This window comes from Phascolarctos cinereus, unplaced genomic scaffold (assembly GCF_003287225.1).
Source record: "Phascolarctos cinereus isolate Bilbo 61053 unplaced genomic scaffold, phaCin_HiC Scaffold_726;HRSCAF=1367, whole genome shotgun sequence".
Lineage (NCBI taxonomy): Eukaryota > Metazoa > Chordata > Mammalia > Diprotodontia > Phascolarctidae > Phascolarctos > Phascolarctos cinereus.
The window spans coordinates 338,761,128-338,782,711 of record NW_027556098.1 but is presented as its reverse complement, the minus strand read 5'-3'; the positions used below and the strand labels follow the sequence as shown (position 1 = coordinate 338,782,711).

At 35.8% G+C, this 21,584-nt stretch overlaps 1 protein-coding gene across 1 annotated transcript in view; it reads left to right on the top strand.

The window, feature by feature from the left end:
- Positions 1 to 21,584, top strand: part of KPNA3 (karyopherin subunit alpha 3) — a 109,573-nt gene that overhangs the window by 84,809 nt on the left and 3,180 nt on the right. The window contains exons 11-16 of the mRNA XM_020993701.2: positions 4,387 to 4,518; positions 11,697 to 11,825; positions 15,001 to 15,105; positions 15,244 to 15,315; positions 15,499 to 15,661; positions 21,459 to 21,553. Coding sequence (XP_020849360.1) covers positions 4,387 to 4,518; positions 11,697 to 11,825; positions 15,001 to 15,105; positions 15,244 to 15,315; positions 15,499 to 15,661; positions 21,459 to 21,553 — 696 coding nt within the window. The remainder of the gene's footprint in view (positions 1 to 4,386; positions 4,519 to 11,696; positions 11,826 to 15,000; positions 15,106 to 15,243; positions 15,316 to 15,498; positions 15,662 to 21,458; positions 21,554 to 21,584) is intronic.

The window sequence follows — 21,584 nt, the reverse complement described above, 5'->3', positions numbered from 1 at the left end:
TCTATTGCAGACCAAACATCCCCAATCTTCTGACCAATCTTATTACCTTCCTCTGGATGCACTCCACTTTGTCCATTGTCCTTACTTAAAATCTCCTTCAGGTTTTGCTTCAGTATCTGTAAAAGGAGTCAAATGAATCTGATATTACTTTCCCAATATGATGATGCTGTGATTTTATAATAAACAGTATTTCCTGAAAGCAGAAATACCACTTCTAAATTAATGTGTTAATTTTAAATAATAAAATTAGAATTTGACTTATAATTTAGTTAATGGTCATCTGTTTTGGCCTATTTTTCTTCCCACTGTTAGGCCTTGGAATGTTATTAATTTTTAATTATTTGCTCCCAATGAGTTGTATAATTATTGTGAATAATCAAAAAACCTGAGTAATTTATTAATTGAACGGAAAGGAACTTTGCCACAGGGAGAGGCTGAGTTTCAGTTTTCCCTCCTGCATCTCTGAGAGGAAATGATTTCTGAAACACACAAGTTGTTTGTGATACTTATGAGAATAATTAGATGTTGACATTATAACATTTAATTCTGTTTTTTAAACAATAAGCTCATCATTGCACTATCTAGGGTAGAAAGCACTGCTTTTTCAATTCAACAAACATTTTTTCTTTTTTACCCCCAGATATTTTTTTTTATCCTTATCCTAACTTTTGGTGGTTCTAGGTAATAAAATACATTTGTTGCTGTTCATTGTTACTCACAATAGGTGATTATTTGTGAGACGACTGAAGTGCTTACAAACTTAATTGTTTCATACTATTTTTTTGTCAGAGATGACCCTGTGAATTATACAGCCACATTTACTAACTTGACAGTAAAAGCTAATGGTTAATCTGCATTCCCTTTCATTCTATGTACAGTACGTGTATAAATTTTTTACTGTCTACATTCCAAGGCAGACTTGTTATCTCTCACTTGATTCTTTGTCCTCCTGAAGTTGCCCATTCAATGCTAGATCAAAATTAGCCATCCATTTCTGATGATTTCATGTCAGATTGACATGAATGCTAGCAGTTAATAATCTGCTCTTATGCTTGAACATTAATCTCTGTTGAGTTTTCGTAACATTTATATTACTGCCAGTTATATTCAACTTTAGTTTACTGTGCATAGACTTTCAGTATCCTCTCATCTTTCTCATCTTTAGTTCAGTAGAACTTGGTCAGGTTGCAGGTAGCATGGCTGTAATCCTGATGTAAGCTAGATTTGCTCTAGGAATTCATTTTTTTTAATGGGTGTGGTACATAGATGATATGATAATTTAATAAAACTTTAACCCAAAATCCTGTATCATTTTGATATACATATCATCTGTTTTCCCAAAGGATACAAATTGTCATTCTTCATTATGGTATTCTTCCATTTTGTCTGTCATTGTAACCTTTATTAGTCTATTGTAGAGGTAACAGAAATTTATGTTTTTAGCTATTTAGATTTTGTGATAAAGATCTTTGGTTGCATGTAGAATTTCCCTACCGTAGACTTCTGTGGTATCTGTTTTCACATAGAATTTGTTAATTTTTAACAGTGACTCTGCATAGGACCCATAGCCTCCTTCATATCTGCTGCTGTATATGTTTTTGGGATAGAGTCATCAATGTGTACTTCATAAAGGATTTGTAAAGTACAATAACCCCTCATTTATTCAGAAGTCAGCCTTCCAGCAGCTTAAAGCATTTGGAATAGCTCCGTACCTAAAAATGATAACATAGGAATCTTTCACAATAAAGAAGCAGGCATCAAGCAGTTGATATTGATTAAAACAGCCAAGAAGAGCTGAGGACCCAAAGATACTACAAAGATATTCTGTATGTGGTCAGTTAGATGCTGAGAAAGAAGTACTTTTATTGACTGGATTTAAAAGCTGTTTTTCATGATAGTTAAAAAACATGAGAGGAAGGGAGACAAAAGTAAAAGAGGAGACAGCAGAAGCTACTTACAGACTGGAAGGAGCAATGATATAGAGGTTAGAAAGGTCAATAAGCAACAGAAATTCTTGTAATGGAGAATAAAAGGGCAGTCTATGCTGAGGTTGGGGGGGAGCAGGTGGGGAAACTCTGTACAATTCACAGTAGTAAGAAAAGTAACACCTCATTACCATTAAGGGTTTTTATGAACTTATGCTGATGGCCTCTCAATCAAAAAAGAGCCCTGTGGTCTGTGGGGCTGAATTTGATAAGAGGGAAAAGTAAACCATGTTTTGATATCCTCATAGGGCATCACAGTAGTCAAAGCATGCAGAGTGAAAACATAATGTGGAGGGGCATTGATCATAGTACGTGTACACTCAGTTGAAAGCCTGACATAATGGAAAGGACATCCAGGAGACTTTGGTTCAAACACATAGCCCTGTTATTTTAGGCAAGTCATTTTACTTATCTGGGTCCTAATTTCCTCCTTAGTAAAATGATGAGGTTGGAGTAGGCAACTTATCAGGCCTTCCAGTTGTGGAATCCTATAATTATAGTGATCACTTAAAGCAGAGAACATTACTTCTCTGTATTCCTAGCAATGCCTTGTCCACATTAGGTGTTTAATAGATATGCATTGAATTGAATACAGCAGAGTACTATAGCCAAGACAGTAGTATAAGCACAGGCAGAAGAACTAACTAGGTCTGTTTTTGGACTCACATTCTAATATATATTTTCTAGGCTTTCTATTGTGAAAAGATGAAAGGGTCCTTTTACTCAGGGTTATTTGAAAAGGCAAAAGATTTTCATGAGTAAATGCAGTTGAGTGAGCCGTGTGTATCTTCCAGTAGGTGAATTTAATATCTTGCAGTAGATGTTTCAAAGTGAGGAATTAGAAGGGTAGGTATACGTGGGGGAAAATAATAAGCAAAATATGACACTTCAGACCATTTTAAGAAACTAATTCACCTTAACTTGTATCTTAGCTCCTGAAAAGTTTTACAATACTAGTGAAGCTGATCTTTTGAAGCTTCCAAATTCTGCTCTAACAAGTACTAAAGAATCAAGTATTTCATACTTTAAAAGAATAAAAACAGCTTGGGTATTGTTATGTATTAATACTCTTAGAATGGAGAACTTGGGAAAGAATGAGTGTTTGAGGGAAAAAACAAGTCCAGTTTTTGTTATATTGAGTTTGAAGTATTGGTGTGGGAATCCAATTAGCAATACTGGGCTTGAGTTGTGAAGGTTGTAGTTGAAATTGTATTTGTGGATAAGATTTCTATAAGAAAAAGTGAATAAGTATCTAGAGAAGAAGAACAGAGAGCCAAGGACAAAGGCTTGGAAGAACAGAAACCAGCAAAGGAGGTTGAAAGCAGTAAGACCAAAAGAATCAGAAGAGAGTAATGTCATGGAAGCCAAGGAAGGTGAGAGTTTCAAGATGCCCGAGGATTTAAGTGAGAAAGTTAGACCAGGCTGGAATGGCTATGATGTACATAGTTTTTTCAAGTAATACCCCATATATCCTGTGGTCAAACTTAGTAGCAACCTCAGACTTTTAGAAAGCTTTTGACTTAAAGGTAAATGTCCTTAGAGACCAGTGGAAAATACTATACTTTATCCTTTGTTAGGAACAGAGTATATTGATTTCATTTTATACAGATGCTTGTTTATATAGTTTTCTCCTGGTGCTACAACCATTTACTTCTGTTCCTGGTTATAATCAGAGAGCAAGAGGAGAACATCAGAATCTTCAGGCTGTAATTCGGTGATGATAGACCCACTGATAACAGATGATGGTAATTTCCATCAGAAACTGTTAAAATAAAAAAGGTTTTATGAGTTAACCTTTGGGTAGAACACTTTTCTCTTATTGAAGACACTATGGAAGGTTTAAAGAGAATAAAAGGGAACAGAAAACATTTGGGCTCTTTTTTTTTTTTTAGAGCAAAAGATCAATGTGCCCAGCCTTGCTTTCTATATCTCTGTGTGTGTGTGTGTGTGTGTGTGTGTGTGTGTGTGTGTGTGTGTGTGTAAAATATCTTTGATTTGATAAAAGACCCAAAGTAGTAAGCAGTTTATAAATCTTACAGTAGACAGGATAGCTGCAATAGGTTTCCCTTCAGAAGAGCCAATGACATTATAAATATCTATATTTTAAGTAATAAACCAGGCAGATGTAGCAAAAAAAGGAAATTTTCCATTCTGATAAACTGACACTTGCTTCTCTGATCTAAATGCGGGGGAATTGGGATAGAGGTCCATCTTGAAGGCACAACTGAGGGAATAACTGCAGCCTGTTAGTAAACATCACAGGTAACCAGGCATTTGTAATCCTGAAGCAAATCTTGACATTTGTCTACTTTTTCTGCCACCACCTAATGTTTTGTGTACATGAAATGATGAACTTAGTATGCAAAATGGTTATTTTTAAAATTGTTACTGTTTCCTGTAGATTCTTGTGGACACCGTTTGGGCTTTGTCTTACCTAACTGATGGAGGTAATGAACAGATTCAAATGGTGATTGATTCAGGAGTTGTGCCATTTCTTGTGCCTCTTCTGAGCCATCAGGAAGTTAAAGTTCAAGTAAGTGTTATTCCGCTGTCTTATAAACACAGAATCCTATTGATTTAAAACTGGCATAAATTTCAGTTATTTCTATCAAAAAACATTAAAATTTGATTGCAAAAACTTAGCTTAATGTAATAAACTATTTTAATGTGAGTAAAAGTTTGAATGTTTATTAAGGTCCTACATTAATACCTCATTTATCATATAAAAGAAACCCTAAGTTCTTGAAGGCTCTGCTAGTAGAGATTAGATTCTGACAGATTTCAACATTCTAGAAAGGCTTCAGGCATTGGTGTGGACCTGTCATTTCTGAAAATCTGCACAACTGAGTAACAGCTTCACACTTCATCGTGAGGTGTGTAGCCATTTCGTGATCGATTTTTTTTTTCAGCCACAGGAATTCAAAAAGATTGTCCACTAAGGACAATTTTGCTAAAGAGGGAGTACTGACATTAATGAAGATATGGATCCTTAAAGTATTAAGGTTATTTGAAACAAAAATGTTTATGGGTTGGTTTGTTTGTTTTTAATGTTGTTCATTTGTGACTGATTTTCCGGTTTGGATCTGTTGTACTTTTCATTCCACATGATTTTAATTATACAGTATGAATTTATTATGAATGTCTGAAATTTGTTTTTTTCTAAACAACATTCAGGATTGTGCAATTAAAATTTAAAATAGCCAGAATATTAAAATAACTTGATTTCCTAGTTAACTGGAAATTAAACAGAAATAAGTGATATGTGCCTAGCATTGTGCTCAGCTCCATGAAAGAAACAAAAGTTGTCAGAATTTCTCTAACATGCTTTATTGTGTGACTGTCCACAGCGTACCCTCATTCTCTTTGTCATTAACAGCTAACCCCAGACTAGTTCCTTTAAAGGGTTTCCATATGTATTGTCATAAAATTTGTTCACTGCCACAGGAGAAGAACTGGGAATGAGATATGAGATATTAAAGTGGAATGAGACAACAAGTTGGGAAAGGACCATTTCTTATCTGCTGTTTATCCTTGGGTTGAGAGGTTTGTTTTTAAGATTACAGAAATTAGCTCAAATGTCATTGCTACCACCATGCTTCAGTCAGAACAGGACAAAACATCTGTATAATAAGCTGGAATACAGTTAGTTAGCAAGTTAAAAAAAAAATCAGCAAGGGTCAAATAACAAGAGACCACTGCTCAGAATATGGATAGTTAATAATGCTTATCTTCCCAACTGCTTTCCAGAAAGGAGAAGCTAGTTCAGAACTAGCCCTAGGTATCATACGCACAGTATATGTGACCTTTCTGCAGGTCCTCTTCCCACTCACTGTCGTGCATTCTCCCCTGAATTCAGGCACCCAGCTTTACCAAGATGGGTCTTCTTGCAGCTCAGACTCCCCTATGTTGGTCCTTTTATCCAGGTTTGTCCTCCTTCTATAACTCATTCTCCCAAAGTACCTTTTTTCCCTCTCCTCTGTAATCAAAAAATTTATTCCCTTATTACAGCTAGGTAATAGGAAGAAATCATTCTGCTTAAACTAATTTACACCAAAATGTGAATGATGAGTAACCCACTAATCCTTTCAAGGATTTTGAATTTTAGAGTAAAAAGTTCCTTGACCCAAATGAATTGCTGATTCATGGGGTTTGGGGCAGTGTGACAGAAGAGAACAATTTTGAGAAGATGAAGAAGCTTTTTAGGGGTTGTTGCCTTTGTATCCAGTCACATAGGTGATAGCTTTACAGAATTAAATAAGTAGGTAAGTTAAATGAATGAATATTTACAAAAGTATAAGTTGTCCAGATTAACGGAAGAGGAAATATTTTTAATATATTTGAATAACCCAATCTTAGAAAAAGAAATTGAACAAGCCATCAGTGAACTCCCTAAGCCCAAGGGCCACATGGATTAACAAGTGAATTCTACCAAACATACAATGCTATATAAATTATTTGGGGAAATAGGTAAAGGAGTCCTACCAAATTCCTTTTATGGCACAAATATAGTGCTGATACTTTAACCAAGAAGAGGCAATACAGAAAGAAAAGTTTAGACCAATTTCCCTAATGAATATTGTTGCAAAAATTTTGAATAAAGTACTAGCAAGGAGATTACAGCAATGTATCACCAGGATCACATGCTATGACCAGGTGGGATTTATATCAGAAATGCAGGGCTGGTTCAGTATTAGGAAAGCTGTCAGCGTAATTGACCATAGCAATAACAAAACCAACAGAAATCATATGATTATCTCAAAAGATGCTGGAAAAGCTTTTGACAGAATTCAGCATCCATCCCAAATAAAAACACTAAGGAGCCTAGGAATAAATGGAGCTTTTCTTAAAATGATAAAAACCATCAGCAAACATCTGTAATGCAGATAAGCTAGAAGCCCTCAGTAAGATCAAGGGTGAAGCAAGAATGTCCATTATCTCCACTTTATTCGGTATCATACTAGAAATATGAGCTATAGTAATAAGAGGAAAAAGAAATTGAAGGATTTAGAATAGGCAGTGAGGAAACAAAACTAATAATCTTTGCAGGTGATATGGTGGTATACTTAGAGAATTCTAGTGAATCAACTAAAGAACTACTTGAAATAGTCAACAACTTTAGCAAAATTACAGAATATAAAATAAATCCACACAAATCGCCAGCATTTCTATATATTATCAACACAGCCCACCACCAAGAGATACAAAGAGAAATTCCATTTAAAATAACTGCAGATAAAATAAAACACTTGGGCATCTACCTGCCAAGACAAACCTAGGAACAATATGAACACAGTTATAAAATACTTTTCACACAAGTAAAGACAGATCTAAACAATTGAAAAAATATCAGTTTTTCATGGGCAGGCCAAGCCAATATAATAAAAAAGACAATTCTACCTAAATTAATTTATTTATTCAGTGCCATACTGTTCAGACTACCAAAAAATTATTTTATGGAGCTAGAAAAAATAACAACAGAATTAACGTGGAAGAACAAAAGGTCAAGAATATCAAGGGAATTAATGGAAGAAAAAATGCAAAGCAAGGTGGCCTAACCTTACCAGATCTCAAAATATTTCATAAGGCAGCAATCATCAAAACTATCTCCTGGTGGCTAAGAAATAGAGTGGTAGATCAGTGGAATAGATTAGGAACACAAGACACAGTAGTGAATGACCATAGTAATCTACTGTTTCATAAACCCAAAGACCCCGGCTTCTGGGATAAGAACTCACTATTTTGACAACAACTACTGGAAAAACTGGAAAACATTGTATGGTGGAAACTAGGCACAGACCAACATCTTACACTGTAGACCAAGATAAGATCAAAATTGGTACATGATTTAGACATAAAGGGTGATACCATAAGCAAATTAGGAGAGCATAGAATTGTCAGATCTATAAAGAAGGGAAGAATTCATGACCAAACAAGAGAGACAGCATTACAAAATGTAAAGTGGATAATTTTGATTATATTAAATTTAAAAGGTTTTACACAAAACCAATGCGACCACGATCAGAAGGAAAGCAGAAAGCTGGGAAACAAACTTTATAAAGCAAGTGTCTCTGTTAAAGGCATCATTTCTAAAATATATAGAGAACTGAGTCAAATTTATAAGAATACAAGCCATTCTCCAATTGACAAATGGTCAAAGGATATGAACAGGCAATTTTCAGACAAAGAAATCAAAGCTCTCTATAGTTATGTGGAAAAAAGCTCTAAATCACTATTGATTAGAAATACATACATTAAAACAACTTTGAAGTAGTACCTCACACCTGTCAGATTGGCTAATATGACAGAAAAGAAAAATGATAAATGTTGGAGGAGACAATTGGGAGACTAATGTACTGTTGGTGTAGTTGTGAACTAATCCAACAATTCTAGAGAGCAATTTGGAACTATGCCCAAAAGGCTATGTATGATACCATGCATACCCTTTGACCAAGCAATACCAAGATTAGGTCTGTATCCCAAAGAGATTTTTAAAAACGGTGTGTACAAAAATATTTATAGCAGCTCTTCTAGTGGTGGCAAAGAATTGGAAATTGAGATGTCCATCGTTTGGGGAATGGCTGAACAAATATATGAATGTAATGGAATATACTATTATGCCATAAGATATGACAAGTAGGCCGATTTCAGAAAGATCTGAAAAGTCTTACGTGAAACTGATGCAAAGAGGCAAGCAGAACCAGAAGAACGTTGTATGCAGTAACAGCAACATGGTGCAATGATCAGTTATGATAGACTTAGCTCTTCTCAACAATACAATGATCCAAGACAATTCCCAGTGGAATGCTGGATGGGAAATGCTATCCACATCCAAAGAAAAACTGATAGAGTTTGAATGCAGATTGATGCATATTATTTTCACTTTATTGTGTGTGTGTGTGTGTGTGTTTTAATTTTGCTCTGTTTCTTCTTTCACAATGTGACTGATGTGGAAATATGTTTTATATGATTGCACGTTTGTAACCTATATCAAATTGCTTTCCATCTTAGGGAGGGGGGCAGATTTTGGAGCTCAAAAAAAATTTTTTTAAATGAATGTTAAAAATTGTCTTTATATGTAATTGAAAAAAATAAAATAAATTGAAAAAAGAAATGGGAAGAAAGGGAATCAGCAAGCACTTATTAAGTAAATTCTACATCCTGTGCTCAGCCCTGAATGTATAAAGAGTAAAAGAAGCCCTTCTCAAGGAGCTTACATTTTACTATTGCATACCAAGGTTACATGTAATAACATGTACAGAATAAATATAATGAAAATATAAATAAATACAAAGGAGGGAGAGAAGGAAGAATATAAGCATTTATCGTACACCACTCTTTGCCAAGCACAAAGTTAAGTACTGAAGAGATATTCTCCTTTGGTTCCCACAACTCCAGAAGCCAGGGACATCAGGAAAAGGCTCCATGTGGAAATAGTGCTTGGTTTGCATCTTGACAGAAGAGCGTTCTAGAAGGCAGAAGGGAAAAAACGAGTGCATTCTTGGCGTGGAACACACCGATGCAACGGCACAGAGATGGGAGAAGGAATGGAGAAGGCTTATTTGGCCAAATCATGGAATACAGAAAAGAAAATCATGTAGATTGAGACTGAGAAGATAAATTAGGGCCAGGATGTGTAGGAATTGAAAAGCTAAATAGAAAAAATTGTATTTGATCATAGAGGCGATAGGAAGTCACCCTTAGAGTTGATTGAGCAGGGGTGGTGTATGGTCAGATAAGCACTGAAGGAAAATAGCTCTGGTGTGTGTGTGTGTGTGATAGGCTGCAGTGGGAAGAGGTAAAAAAGAAATGAGAAAGCCACTGCAGTGATCAAGGCAGAAGATAGTAAAGGTTTGAACTGAGGTAGTAGTGGCTCTAAGAGTAAAGGGAATGGGTCACTCATGAGATGTGCACTTAGAAACGGTAAGATGTGGCAACAGATTGGATATATGGGGGTTGAAGTAGAAGGAGGAATCAAGGATTGACACCAAAGTTAGGACGCTGAGAGAATGGAAGAATGGCGATGCCTTCAACAAAAATAGGAAAATCTGAAAGAGGCCTGGGTTTGGGGGGAAAGATAATTACCCTCCTCCCAGAGGAGAAGGCCAGTACTTCAGAATTACTTCTCCTTCCTCTTCCATAGCCTCCCCAATCAAAATTCTCAGTTTCTCAGAGCAGTTAACTTGTTTGGGTTTTCAAAGAGAAACTATGTGATTATGATTAAACTGTTAGATGCTAAGGTGTGTGAATGACTGAGGGTGGCATTTAAAATACGGAGCTTGTTAAACTCCGATGAACTTGGAATTGTTGAAATTTCTGATAGTGGTAAATGGGATATGGGCAGGTTGGCCTTTTTTTTTTTTTTTAAAACCACTACCTAACTGAAGAAAGTCTTTATGTCCTTTACACTTCCTACTGGAAGGGGATAACCATAATTCTTTTACTCTCTTTTCATCCATCTCCATTATCTTCCAGTGTGAAACCTAAGACTAGTATCTCCTAGCCTCAGCCTTCCGAGAAAAGGGACCAACTTCCACGGATAGTGCAAGAGATGGGAAGAAATCTGCCTTGACTTTGTTCCCAATATCAAGGCTAAGGAAATCTATCACAGTTAATTCTTAGTTATAATATTAATCCTAATATTAGTGATTAAGACTATTGAATTCTAGTTTCTATTCTACTGTGGGCCCCAAATATTGGAGTTCTAAAATACCATACATAGCTTTAGTTAATATAAATAGGGCCTTTTTTTTTTAAGAAAGAATAGTTTATATCTTTACTTACATATATCAGTATATTCGTTATTAGTTTTCATTGCCAGAATAAGTTGTTAGATGCTAATACTCTTTAACAAAATGCCTAGCATAGTGTCCTGCACATAGTAGATGTTCTATGTATTTTTTAATGACTGAATATATGAAAGAGTAATTAGAAGGTTAAGAAAACCCACTTATATAGCTAGCAAAAAATCTTATAGGAGTAGATACATTTCTAAAAATGACAAACCTTGTATAACTCATACTTTTACCATATGTATACTTTGACAGAAAGTTTTATGCTTTACGTTTTAGCCTTCAGCATTCATATTGTCATATAACTAATTGTTCATAAATGAAAGGCTAAGAAACAATCCATCTAGAACATTTGTTAATGATTTTATTTTATAAATATTGATATAGATCTTAAAAGCACAAGAAGTCATCTTGTTTTCAGCCAGTATTACAAAAGTAGAGAAAAATTATGAAATAGATTAATATTGAGACAGAATTGTCTTAATGAGGAATATAGCTGTAATAGATCGAGATGCTATTGTTAAGCAGTAAAGAATGAGCCTTGAATTACTAGTCCTTCAGGTTTTCTCTTTATATTCCGCTCTTCAATCTTTTTTTTCTATTACATTGCTTACTTGGGGTTTTTTAATCTGTATTTTTCACAAGCGTTAGATTATGTACTCCTTGAAGTCAGAGACCTTTTGCCTTTTTTATTGCCAGCACTTAACTTTGTTCCTGGAACACAGTAGGTGCTTAATAAATGCTTAGTGACTGACAAACGTGCGTATTTGAAAATTCAGAAATTGTTATACCTAGGTTTTGGTTAGGATAAAGTATTAGATGTTCCTCTCTTGAGTTCTCAATATTCTCAAGGCCAACCAGATGATTTAAAGAAAAAATGAATTTAAGGAAAAAAAATTTACTTCTTCTCCTGCCATTACAGACAGCAGCTCTGAGGGCAGTGGGCAACATAGTGACAGGCACTGATGAGCAGACGCAAGTTGTTCTCAACTGTGATGTTCTTTCACACTTCCCAAATCTCTTGTCTCACCCAAAAGAGAAGATAAATAAGGTATGTAGCAGAGTTTTCCATTACGTTTTGCTCTCTTCTTTATCATTTTCGGTTAATAAAAGAATATTACAATTACCTCTGAGTTCATTTTGTTTCAGCTATTAACTGTTCTGTGTATGTGACATAATATCAGAACAGTGCTTTGGTCAGGCCAGTATTGTTTGAGTAGTATTGTTCTTTGTTGCCATTAACGTAGCTAATTTGATGAAAAGTAGGGACGAGTACTGACCTAGTTATTCATTCATTTATTTATTTTCAGTCAAGCTTCTGTCCTCTCCTTCCTGCCCTTCCCTTCCACACCCCAGTTGCAAATAAAAGAAAAACAAAACCTGCTACAAACATTAATGGTTTAATTCAAGCAAATTTCAAATTCAAAACAAGATTTCCATATTGACCATGTCTAAAAGGAAAAAACCATACCGATGTCTAAATTTATGCATATAGATATAGCTATATCATTCTGTTCTGTGAGTCTTTGTTCTCTCCATCAGGGCTGAGTTTCATGTTAAGTCTTTAAAAGTTTGTTTTTATGATATTATTATCATTGTCTAAATTATTTACCGAATTCTGCTTACTTTACTCTGCATTAGTTCATACAAGTCTCTCCAGATTTCTCTAAAACCATTCCCTTCATCATTTCTTACAGCACAATAGTATTCCATCATATTTTTATGGTAACTCAGCCAGTCCCCAATTGATGGGCACCCCCTAAGATTCCCATTCTTTGTCACTTCAAAGGAATAAATATTTTTGCACATCCTTAGAATTTATTTTACTAAGGATTAAGTTGTCCCTTAACCTACCCTCCCTCTAATTTTACTTACTCCCCTTTTCCTCCTATTTTTATACCCAATGATATATGTATTCTTCCCTCCTTTGATCAGTTCAGATAAGCATTCAGGTGTCAGCCATTCTCTCCCTCCCCCAACTGTTTCTTCTTTTTTTCTTTTCATAGACTTCTACTTATGCCCCCTAATTATGTGAGATTTCTCTTAACCTTCCTTTCTGCCTTCCCCCAGTGTATTCTTCTCCTACCTATCCATTCTTCTTTTAAGAAATCAAGATATAACAGAACCACTCCCATGCCTTCTAATTAGACTCCCACTACAACCCCAGATGATGATAGGGTTCAGAAGGGACACACGTATCCTCTCCCTGTATTAGAATATAAACAGTTTATCCTTGTTTATTCCTTTATCATTTTTCATTTGTTTTTACCTTCTTATGTTTCTCTTAACTCCTATGTTTGAACTTTAAAGTTTCTATACAACTCTGGTCTTTATCCATAATATTGAAAATTTGTTTTCATTAAGGGTATATATTTTTTTCCTCTTGTAGGATTAAACTCATTTTGCTGGGCAAGTTATTCTTGGCTATAAGCCTGTATGCTTTGCCTACTGGCAATAGTTAACATGCTGAACCTGGAGTCAAGACCTAGGTTCAAATCCAGTGCCAGACCTCAGTACCTTTGGAAAGTCATTCAGACTACTTCATTTTCCTCAGCTGGGGATGATAATATGAGATTAACAGTAGCACTTAACTTCCAGATTTGATCAAATCAGATATTTGTAAAGTACTTAACACAGTACCTGGCATATCTAGGAGTTTAATAAATACTTGTTTCCTTCCTTTCAAGCTTTCTGTTCTTTTGTAGTGGTAGGTGCTAAATCATATATGATTCCATCTGTGCCTTTGTTACTTGTAGAATTCTTTCTCTCTGGATGCTTGAGGCATTTTTTTTCTTTGACCTGAAAGTTCTGGATTTGGGCTAGAATGTTTCTGGGAGTTTTCATTTGGGGGTTTCTTTCAGGCAGTGATCGATGGATTCTATCTGAGCAGTTTTCTTTAAGATTCTTGAAATATGATGTCTAGGCACCTTTTTTGTTCATGGCTTTTAAGTAGTTCAGTGATTCTGAAATTTTTTTCTCCTCAGTCTTTTGACTTTCTGTTTCCTGTTGACACCTAGTATCTTCTGTTTGGTCCATTTTAATTTTCAGGGAGTTTGTTGCTTAGGCAAAGTTTTATGCCTGTTGTCTTAAGCTATTTATTCCCTTTCCAGTTCTTTCTTCTATAATTTGCATTTCTTTTCCAGTTTTTTCCTTTAGCTTTCTCATTTTGTTTATAAAAAACATTTTCAACTTTTTTTTTTTAAACTCTTGCCTCATGTCTTCCAAGAATTGTAGTTGAATTTGTTCCCAGGCCATGTTTTTCTTTGAGGCTTTGCTTGTAGATATTTAGGAGTCATTCTCTTCTGTGTTTGTGTTTTGGGTGTCCCTTTCACCATGATAAGCATTTTATGGTGGGATTCTTCTTTTGTTTGCTCATTCTCCCAGCCTGCTTTTTGATTTCAGACTTGTTTTGTCTGGATATCAAAGTGCCAAGTCACTAGATCCTTTCTCAGCCCCACATTTGTTCTCTCATTATAATATTCCCTTCACTACCAAATCCTCATACTTCATTGAATTTTTTGTCTTTGAGTTCAGATGAAAACAGTAAAATGATCATATTTTGCCTATCTCTGAGAAGACCATTACAGCAACCTTCAGTGTATCTATGTTCTGGTTCTTCCCACTTGGTGTGAGCAATCTCTGTTTAATACTGACTGAAAATCTCTACTTACCTTGATGAGAGTCTGTTAACTCTTGATGTTTTCTGAGGGTCTTGGACTTTCCTGGTTCTGTTGGTCAGCTCAGTCTCCTACATCTATTGCAGATATACTAGGTGGACATAGAAGTTGTAATTCAAAATCCCAAGAAGCTATCTTTCTTAGAATCAAATAATGAATACACGTAGGCTTCAGATATTATTAGCAACATAAATATTTTTAGTGGTAAAAATTGACTATTACTTTAGAAAATTTTTTTGAACTAAATATAATGTCTGGAACAGATTCAAAGTGTTATGCCACCGTGAATGCTATGTTTAGATTTAGTTTCATTAGGTTTAGTTTCAATATTTTTTTGTCTCTTCCTGACTTTAAAAATGTGATAAAAACTAGTTTGTTAATAGGATCCTAATATTATCAATGAAAGATTTTGTATAAGTTATGTACCTTGTTTAGTCAGTACCTCTAATGTGATTTTGTTAATTTATCTTAATGTGTTTTATTTAAATTCAACATATGTTGAAAAAAATTTTTTTTAATTAAAGTACCTTGTATTTTGTGCAATTATAGGAAGCAGTTTGGTTCCTTTCCAATATAACAGCAGGAAACCAGCAACAAGTACAGGCTGTAATAGATGCTGGATTAATCCCTATGATCATACACCAGCTGGCTAAGGTCAGTCTTGTTATTGGTTAGATAATGTAAAAACAAAGGATATTGATAAAAAAAATTTAAATAAAATTTCTGATACAACATAACTAAAACTTCTTAGTAAACAATTAGTACATTTTAAGTTTGTTTTTAAATTCTCAGGGGGACTTTGGAACCCAAAAAGAAGCTGCTTGGGCAATCAGCAACTTGACGATAAGTGGGCGAAAAGATCAGGTACCAAGTAACTGCAAGAAATAGTTATCAAATTATTTTAAATTGCTCATTAAGATATGCAAATATACTTTCTATGCTTTTTAAGAAATTATTGGGGTTTTTATTCAGTACATAATTCCTTGAGTTCATTGGGAAAAAAAGATTATATATTTAAAAAGTAACAAAATTTTCTTTTCTTTTTAGGTTGAATACCTTGTGCAGAAGAATGTAATACCACCATTCTGTAACCTACTGTCAGTAAAAGACTCTCAAGTGGTTCAGGTGGTTCTAGATGGTCTGAAAAACATTCTGATAATGGCTGGTGATGAAGCTAGCGCAATAGCTGAGATAATAGAAGAATGTGGAGGTAAGACATGCTGTATTTAAAGTCAGCTAATTTTCGGTGTTGTTTTCTAAACTGATGAGGAAAGGTTAATGATATTCACTTACCCAGAACCTTTATTTTTCTCCGAAATAAGTTTTTTAATAGTTCTTTTTCTTTGCCATAACTCAAGTCTAAGGAAATAGTCAGGCTTTATTTTAATGAGTGATATTTTTGAAGAGAAAATGAATATCATACAATTTTAGAGCTAAAAAGAACCCAAACTTCTATTTCAGTCAATTCCAATATTGAGTTGTTGCTAAGAGGAATACTTTCTCAGACCATTATCCCTGCTCTGACTTCACTTCATTCTCTCTCAACCCAGGAGTTATTTCATCTTTATTCTGTTCTCTGCTCTTGAATCTCTTGCCTTCTTGTCCTGCTGCTCCTCTTCTCTTGCTGAGTCCTGGATTACTCCTACTTACAAGCAGCTGAACCCCACCCATTGGAGGAAGTCTCAACCATGCTAACTGGGTATATTACAGACTCGTATTATCCAGACTCAGTTGGGGCTTCAGTGCAGCGGGCAGTCCATTTATTCCCCACTAATTGATTCCATGTCTGACTTCCTGCAGAAGCTATTCCAAACCTTCTATCATCTCAAGCCTCTCATACCTCTCTGTCCTCCACCTCTTGGCTGAAATCCTCATCTTTTATTTTATCAAGAAGAACCTTCATTAGACTCTACTCAAGCTATTGTCCTACATCAATCCTCTCATTTTCAGCCAAACTCTTTGAAAAAGAGTTACACACATTGTTTCCATTGCCTCTCTTCTTAAGCACTACCTACTCTCCAGGCCTTTGTAACTGAAACTCCTCTCTCCAGAGTTAACTAGTGATCTCTCCATTGCCAAATTTAATCTTGGTCTTAATCCTTTTAGGTTTTATCTCCTGCATTTGACACTGTTGACCTCCTGAATATTTTCTTTGGGTTCTCTGCTGGTTCTCCTCCTTCCTTTCTGACTGCTTACTCTTAGTCTTTTTCTGGCTCATTCATATACCTAACTGTGAGTGTACCCCAAGGTTATGTCCTAAGCCATCTTCTTTTCTCCCTCTACGCAGTCTCTTTTGTAACTTCATTAGCTCTCATGAGCATATTATCTCCTTTAGTCTTGCATCACCAAAATGCCTGTTGGACATTTCAGACTTGATTTCTGGAAGACATCATAGACTCAACATGTCCAAAACTGAACATATCATCTTTCCCCAAAGCCCTTTCTTCTTCTAAACTTGCCTATTTCTGACAAAAGCACAGCCATCGGTTTAGAACCTTGATATTATCCTGTATGCTTCACGCCTCTTACCCTGCATACCAATCAGTTGTCAGATTTTTCATTTCTTCACATTTCTCCCATCTGACCTCTTCTTTCTACTAAATACAGCTACCACAATAGTTCAGGCTCTTACCACCTCTTGACTAGATAAATACAGCAGCTCCTAATTGGTCTCCCTAGTTCCTTTCTCCCCCTCTCCAGTGGGGGAGATCCTACACACACTGATGCTAAAGTCATCTTCCTTAAATTCAGAGCTAGTTTGTGACTCTCTGCAGTGACTTCCTTTGCCTTTAGGAAAAAATATATACTTCTGTTAAGCTTTTTTTTTTAAACTTTTAGGTAATTGGGGTTAAGTGACTTGCCCAGGGTCACACAGCTAATAAGTGTCAAGTGTTTGGTCTGAGGCCGGATTTGAACTCAGGTCCTCCTGACTTCAGGGCCAGTGCTCTATCCCCTGCGCCACCTAGCTGTCCCGTCCTGTTAAGCTTTTGAAGCCCTTCATGACATGGCCTCCAACCTGTCTTTTCAATCCTCATTAGACATTACTGCCTCCTGCATTCTGAAGTCCAGCCAAAGTGAACTTCTCTCACACATAAAACTTCACCTCCCTTTTTTGTGTTGGCTGAACCGCATGCCTGAAATGCACTTCCTCTTTACTCCTGCCTCATAGAGTCTCTCATTTCCTTTAAGATGCAAGCGACACAGGATCTTTTTAGAAAGCCTTTCCTGGTACCCTCAACTTATAGTTCCTTCCTTCCCAAACTGCCTTGTATTTCATTTCGATCTTTCTCTTTCCATCTCTCTTCTTTCCTCCCTCCCTCTCTCCCTATCCTGTTTCACTGTCTGTGTCGCTCTCTTGCCTCCGTCTCTCCTTCCTCCCTTTGTTTTTTTCTCCCCACATCTCTCTCTGTCAGTCTCTCCTTTCCTCCCATCCTCTTTCTCCTTGTTGTTACAAAGTACATTGCTTAATTATCCAACCTCAGTTGGGTCTTCAGTACAGTAGAGGATGTTTTATTCTTTGGACTTTTATTCCTAGCACCCAGCACAGTGCCTAGCAGCTCATAGTAGGTATTTAATAAATACTTTTGGATTGGTTGCTTGATTTTTTTTTTATGAAAATAAACACTTGAGAAGCTTACATTCTCCTCTCCACAGGAGAATAAGACATTGAATTTAACTCTTACAGAAATTTATTAAGTGCTTCTAGAGTGCCGACTCTATGCTAGGCACTTTTTAGAAATTGCATTTTCTTTGTAACAGAGCTTATAGACTGGTAGAGCAATAAGGCATATTCACATGTAACTGTACTATACAACATATGTTAGTGCAGGAGGCCCACAGAGGGAAAGTGGCTCATGGTTACATGCTTCCAGTGAGTTATAAATAAGCAGTACAAGTATTATCCTCCTTTTTTGGATAAGAAACATGTTATCAAAATTGTCTGGGATCACAGACCCCACAACTAATCATTGTCAGTTATATTTCAAATCTAGGTCTGTAACAAACCAAAGAGATTTCCAAACATAACATGTGTTGCTTCCAGGAGATCAGTGAAGCCTGTTTTTGGAAGAAATGACAATTGAATTGAACTTTTTGAGGGTTGGTAGAAATATAGGGACAAGACCACATAGCAGGATACCACAAGCAGAGGCACAGAAGGAGGAAGAGGAATGGTGTATTGTGAAGGTGAAGGATTTTCTCATTTGGCTGGAATGTGAAGCACATGGCAAGAAGTAGGAAACAAAGATGGGGAGGGAGAATATCAGATTTGGATAGCCTTGAATGTAAGCAAAAGTCTGAACTTTAGTAGTTGGACAGTAAAGAACCATTTAAGTTTTTGAGCAGAAGAGTGATATGTAAGAGTGATCTGTGCATATGCACAAATGATAATGACAAGTCAGGAAATGATTTGGCACATAGAAAAGTGGCTTCCTGTGGGCTCAAAGATTAAATACAAAATCCTTTTTGGCATTCAGAACCCTTAGTGACATAGCCCCCTTCTACCTTTCCAGTTGTCTTGCACCTTACTCCTCACCACATACTTTTCAGTCCAGTGTCACTGGCCTCCTGGCTGTTCATAGAATAAGATAGTTGACTTCTTGGCTCCAGGTATTTTTTTCTGGCTGTCTCCCATGCATAGAACACTCTCCTTCTTATGTCTACCTGCTGGCTCCCTGTAAGTCCTAACTAAAATCCCATCTTCTACAGGAAGCCTTTTCCAACCCCTCTTAATTCTCACACCTTTCCTTTCTTATATCCTTCCTATTTATCATATATATAAATAAATAAATATATATATATATATATATAGTTTGTTTTGTACATACTTGTTTGCTTGTTGTCTTACCCATTCGTTCCTTGAGTACAGGGACTGTCTTTTCCTTCTTTTTGTATCCACAGTGCCTGGCACATAGTATACAATTAATAAATGTTTGTTGACTGACTGACTTGGCAGAAGTCAAAGAGGAAAATTCAAGGTGATAAAAATCTAAAAAATTAGAGGAGGTGACATGTAAGACCAAGACTGGGAAGATGAGAAATATAGCGGTACAAGAGGGTGGACAAGAATAATATCCCATATGAAATTCCATCTGCCATGCTGAGGCAAGAAGGAATAAAAGAATATTTATTTCTCTGGTATGTGAAAGGGGACTACCAGAAACAAGGCTTGGAAGGTAGTTTCTAGCCTGTTACATTATGGAAGGTCTTAAATGCAGGCTAAAGGAGTTTGTACTTTATCTTAATGACAGCTCTTTGGCCACTGAGTCACATATGTATTGGGAAGATTGTTTTGCACTGGATTGGAAAGGGAAGAACAGTTAGAAAGTTTTATAGTTGTTTAAGAGACACTACATGTCTGAACTAGGGTAATAGTAGTAGAAAGGACAGAAGATATTTTCAGAGGTAGGTTTAATTTGATATGACAACCAGTTGGATCTCAGGGCTGATTCCCCAAGCATAGCACTATGCCTAGCACATAAGAGGTACTTCATAAGTGTTTGTTGATTGAGTTCGATGGAGAGAGGGGAAAGGGTCAAGAATGACTGGGCTGTTAAACATAGAGTGGATGAAAGAAAGATGATATCAGAAATGGGAGAATTAGGAATCATATAGACAGGCTTTGGAAAGGAGGGGTTCACTTTTGGTCTTGTTTGAAGTGGACAGCATTTAATCTATCTTTATAAGACCTATAAAACCTTTTAGTTTCTGTATTCTATGAAATTTCAATTTTATCTCACTCACTTTTATCAAATAATCCCTTCTCTTTTCTGTGTTACAAACTCCCACCCTTTATTTCACTTATTAATATTCACTGCAGCAGATACATTATTTCCTCCTAAACAGATATTTCCAGGATAATGTAACCAATAGGACAATTGAAGGAAAAGACTGTTTGTTGAATTTGATATCTGTTCAATGGATATTCCTTAGCCTCAACCTATTCATTTTTTTTAAAGGCCCTGGGGATGCCATAGTCAGCACAGTGCAATGGAAAATTCTGTATTTTGAGTTAGAGGACCTCCAGTTTCTGGCACTGCCCTTTCCTATGTATAGGGCCTGTGGCAAGTCCTTTAAACACTAGATGGGCCCTCCATGTCTTCATCTGCAAAATGAGAAATGGGGTAGATGACTTCTGAAATCCTTTCCAGGCCTATATCTTTCATCCTGTGAAATTCATAGGGCTATTAGAGAAACTGACCTTTGCCATGATGGAAACTAGAAATCCTTTTTATACTTGCTTTAATCTTTTTTATTCCATTTTTAAATTTTTATTGTTGCCTTTTATTTTAACACTTAGTCATTTCTCCTTAACCATCTTCCCACTGTCACATTCTTTCTTATAGCAAAAACAAAACAAATAGAGCAAGGCAACTGACTGAGCAGCTGAATCTAACAGTAGACACTGCTTTCTACATCTGTAGTCCCTGCCTGTTTCCTTCTTAGTACTTTAGGACCAAGATTGTTCATTACAGTTCATCATGGTTCAACTGCTTTTTTAAAAAAATTATTCTAGTCATTATGCATACTCCCTTGGTTCTTTCTTACCTCTGCATCACTTCCCATGTTTCTCTGAATTCCTCATATTTATCTTTTTTTTTTTTTGACAGGACATTTCATTATGTTCACATACCAGAATTTGTTTAGGCATCCATTGTGTGTAGGTGTGGGTGATATAAAACTTTTCTGTTATTCACTCCTTTATGATAGTAGCACCTATGACTCAGAGGGATTGTTTTCCATAATTTTAAATTGATTTACATAATAAATGAACCTATTCATAAAAATGAACAATTCCATCTACATTGTATTACTGTGCCATTTTTCCCATAATCCCGTCAGTGTTGACTGTTACTGGGTTGTGGTGGTGGTGGTTGTTTTTAATCATCATTACCAATTTGATAGGTATAAGGTAAAACTTTAGAGATGTTTTAATTGAAATTTCTCTTATTTGAGATTTGGAGTAATCTTTCATGTGGTTACTGATCTTACTGATTTCACTTTAATAGGTTTGGAGAAAATTGAAGCATTACAGCAACATGAAAATGAGGATATTTATAAATTAGCATTTGAGATCATAGATCAGTATTTCTCTGGTGATGATGTAAGTACAACAATTATGTATGTAAATGCAG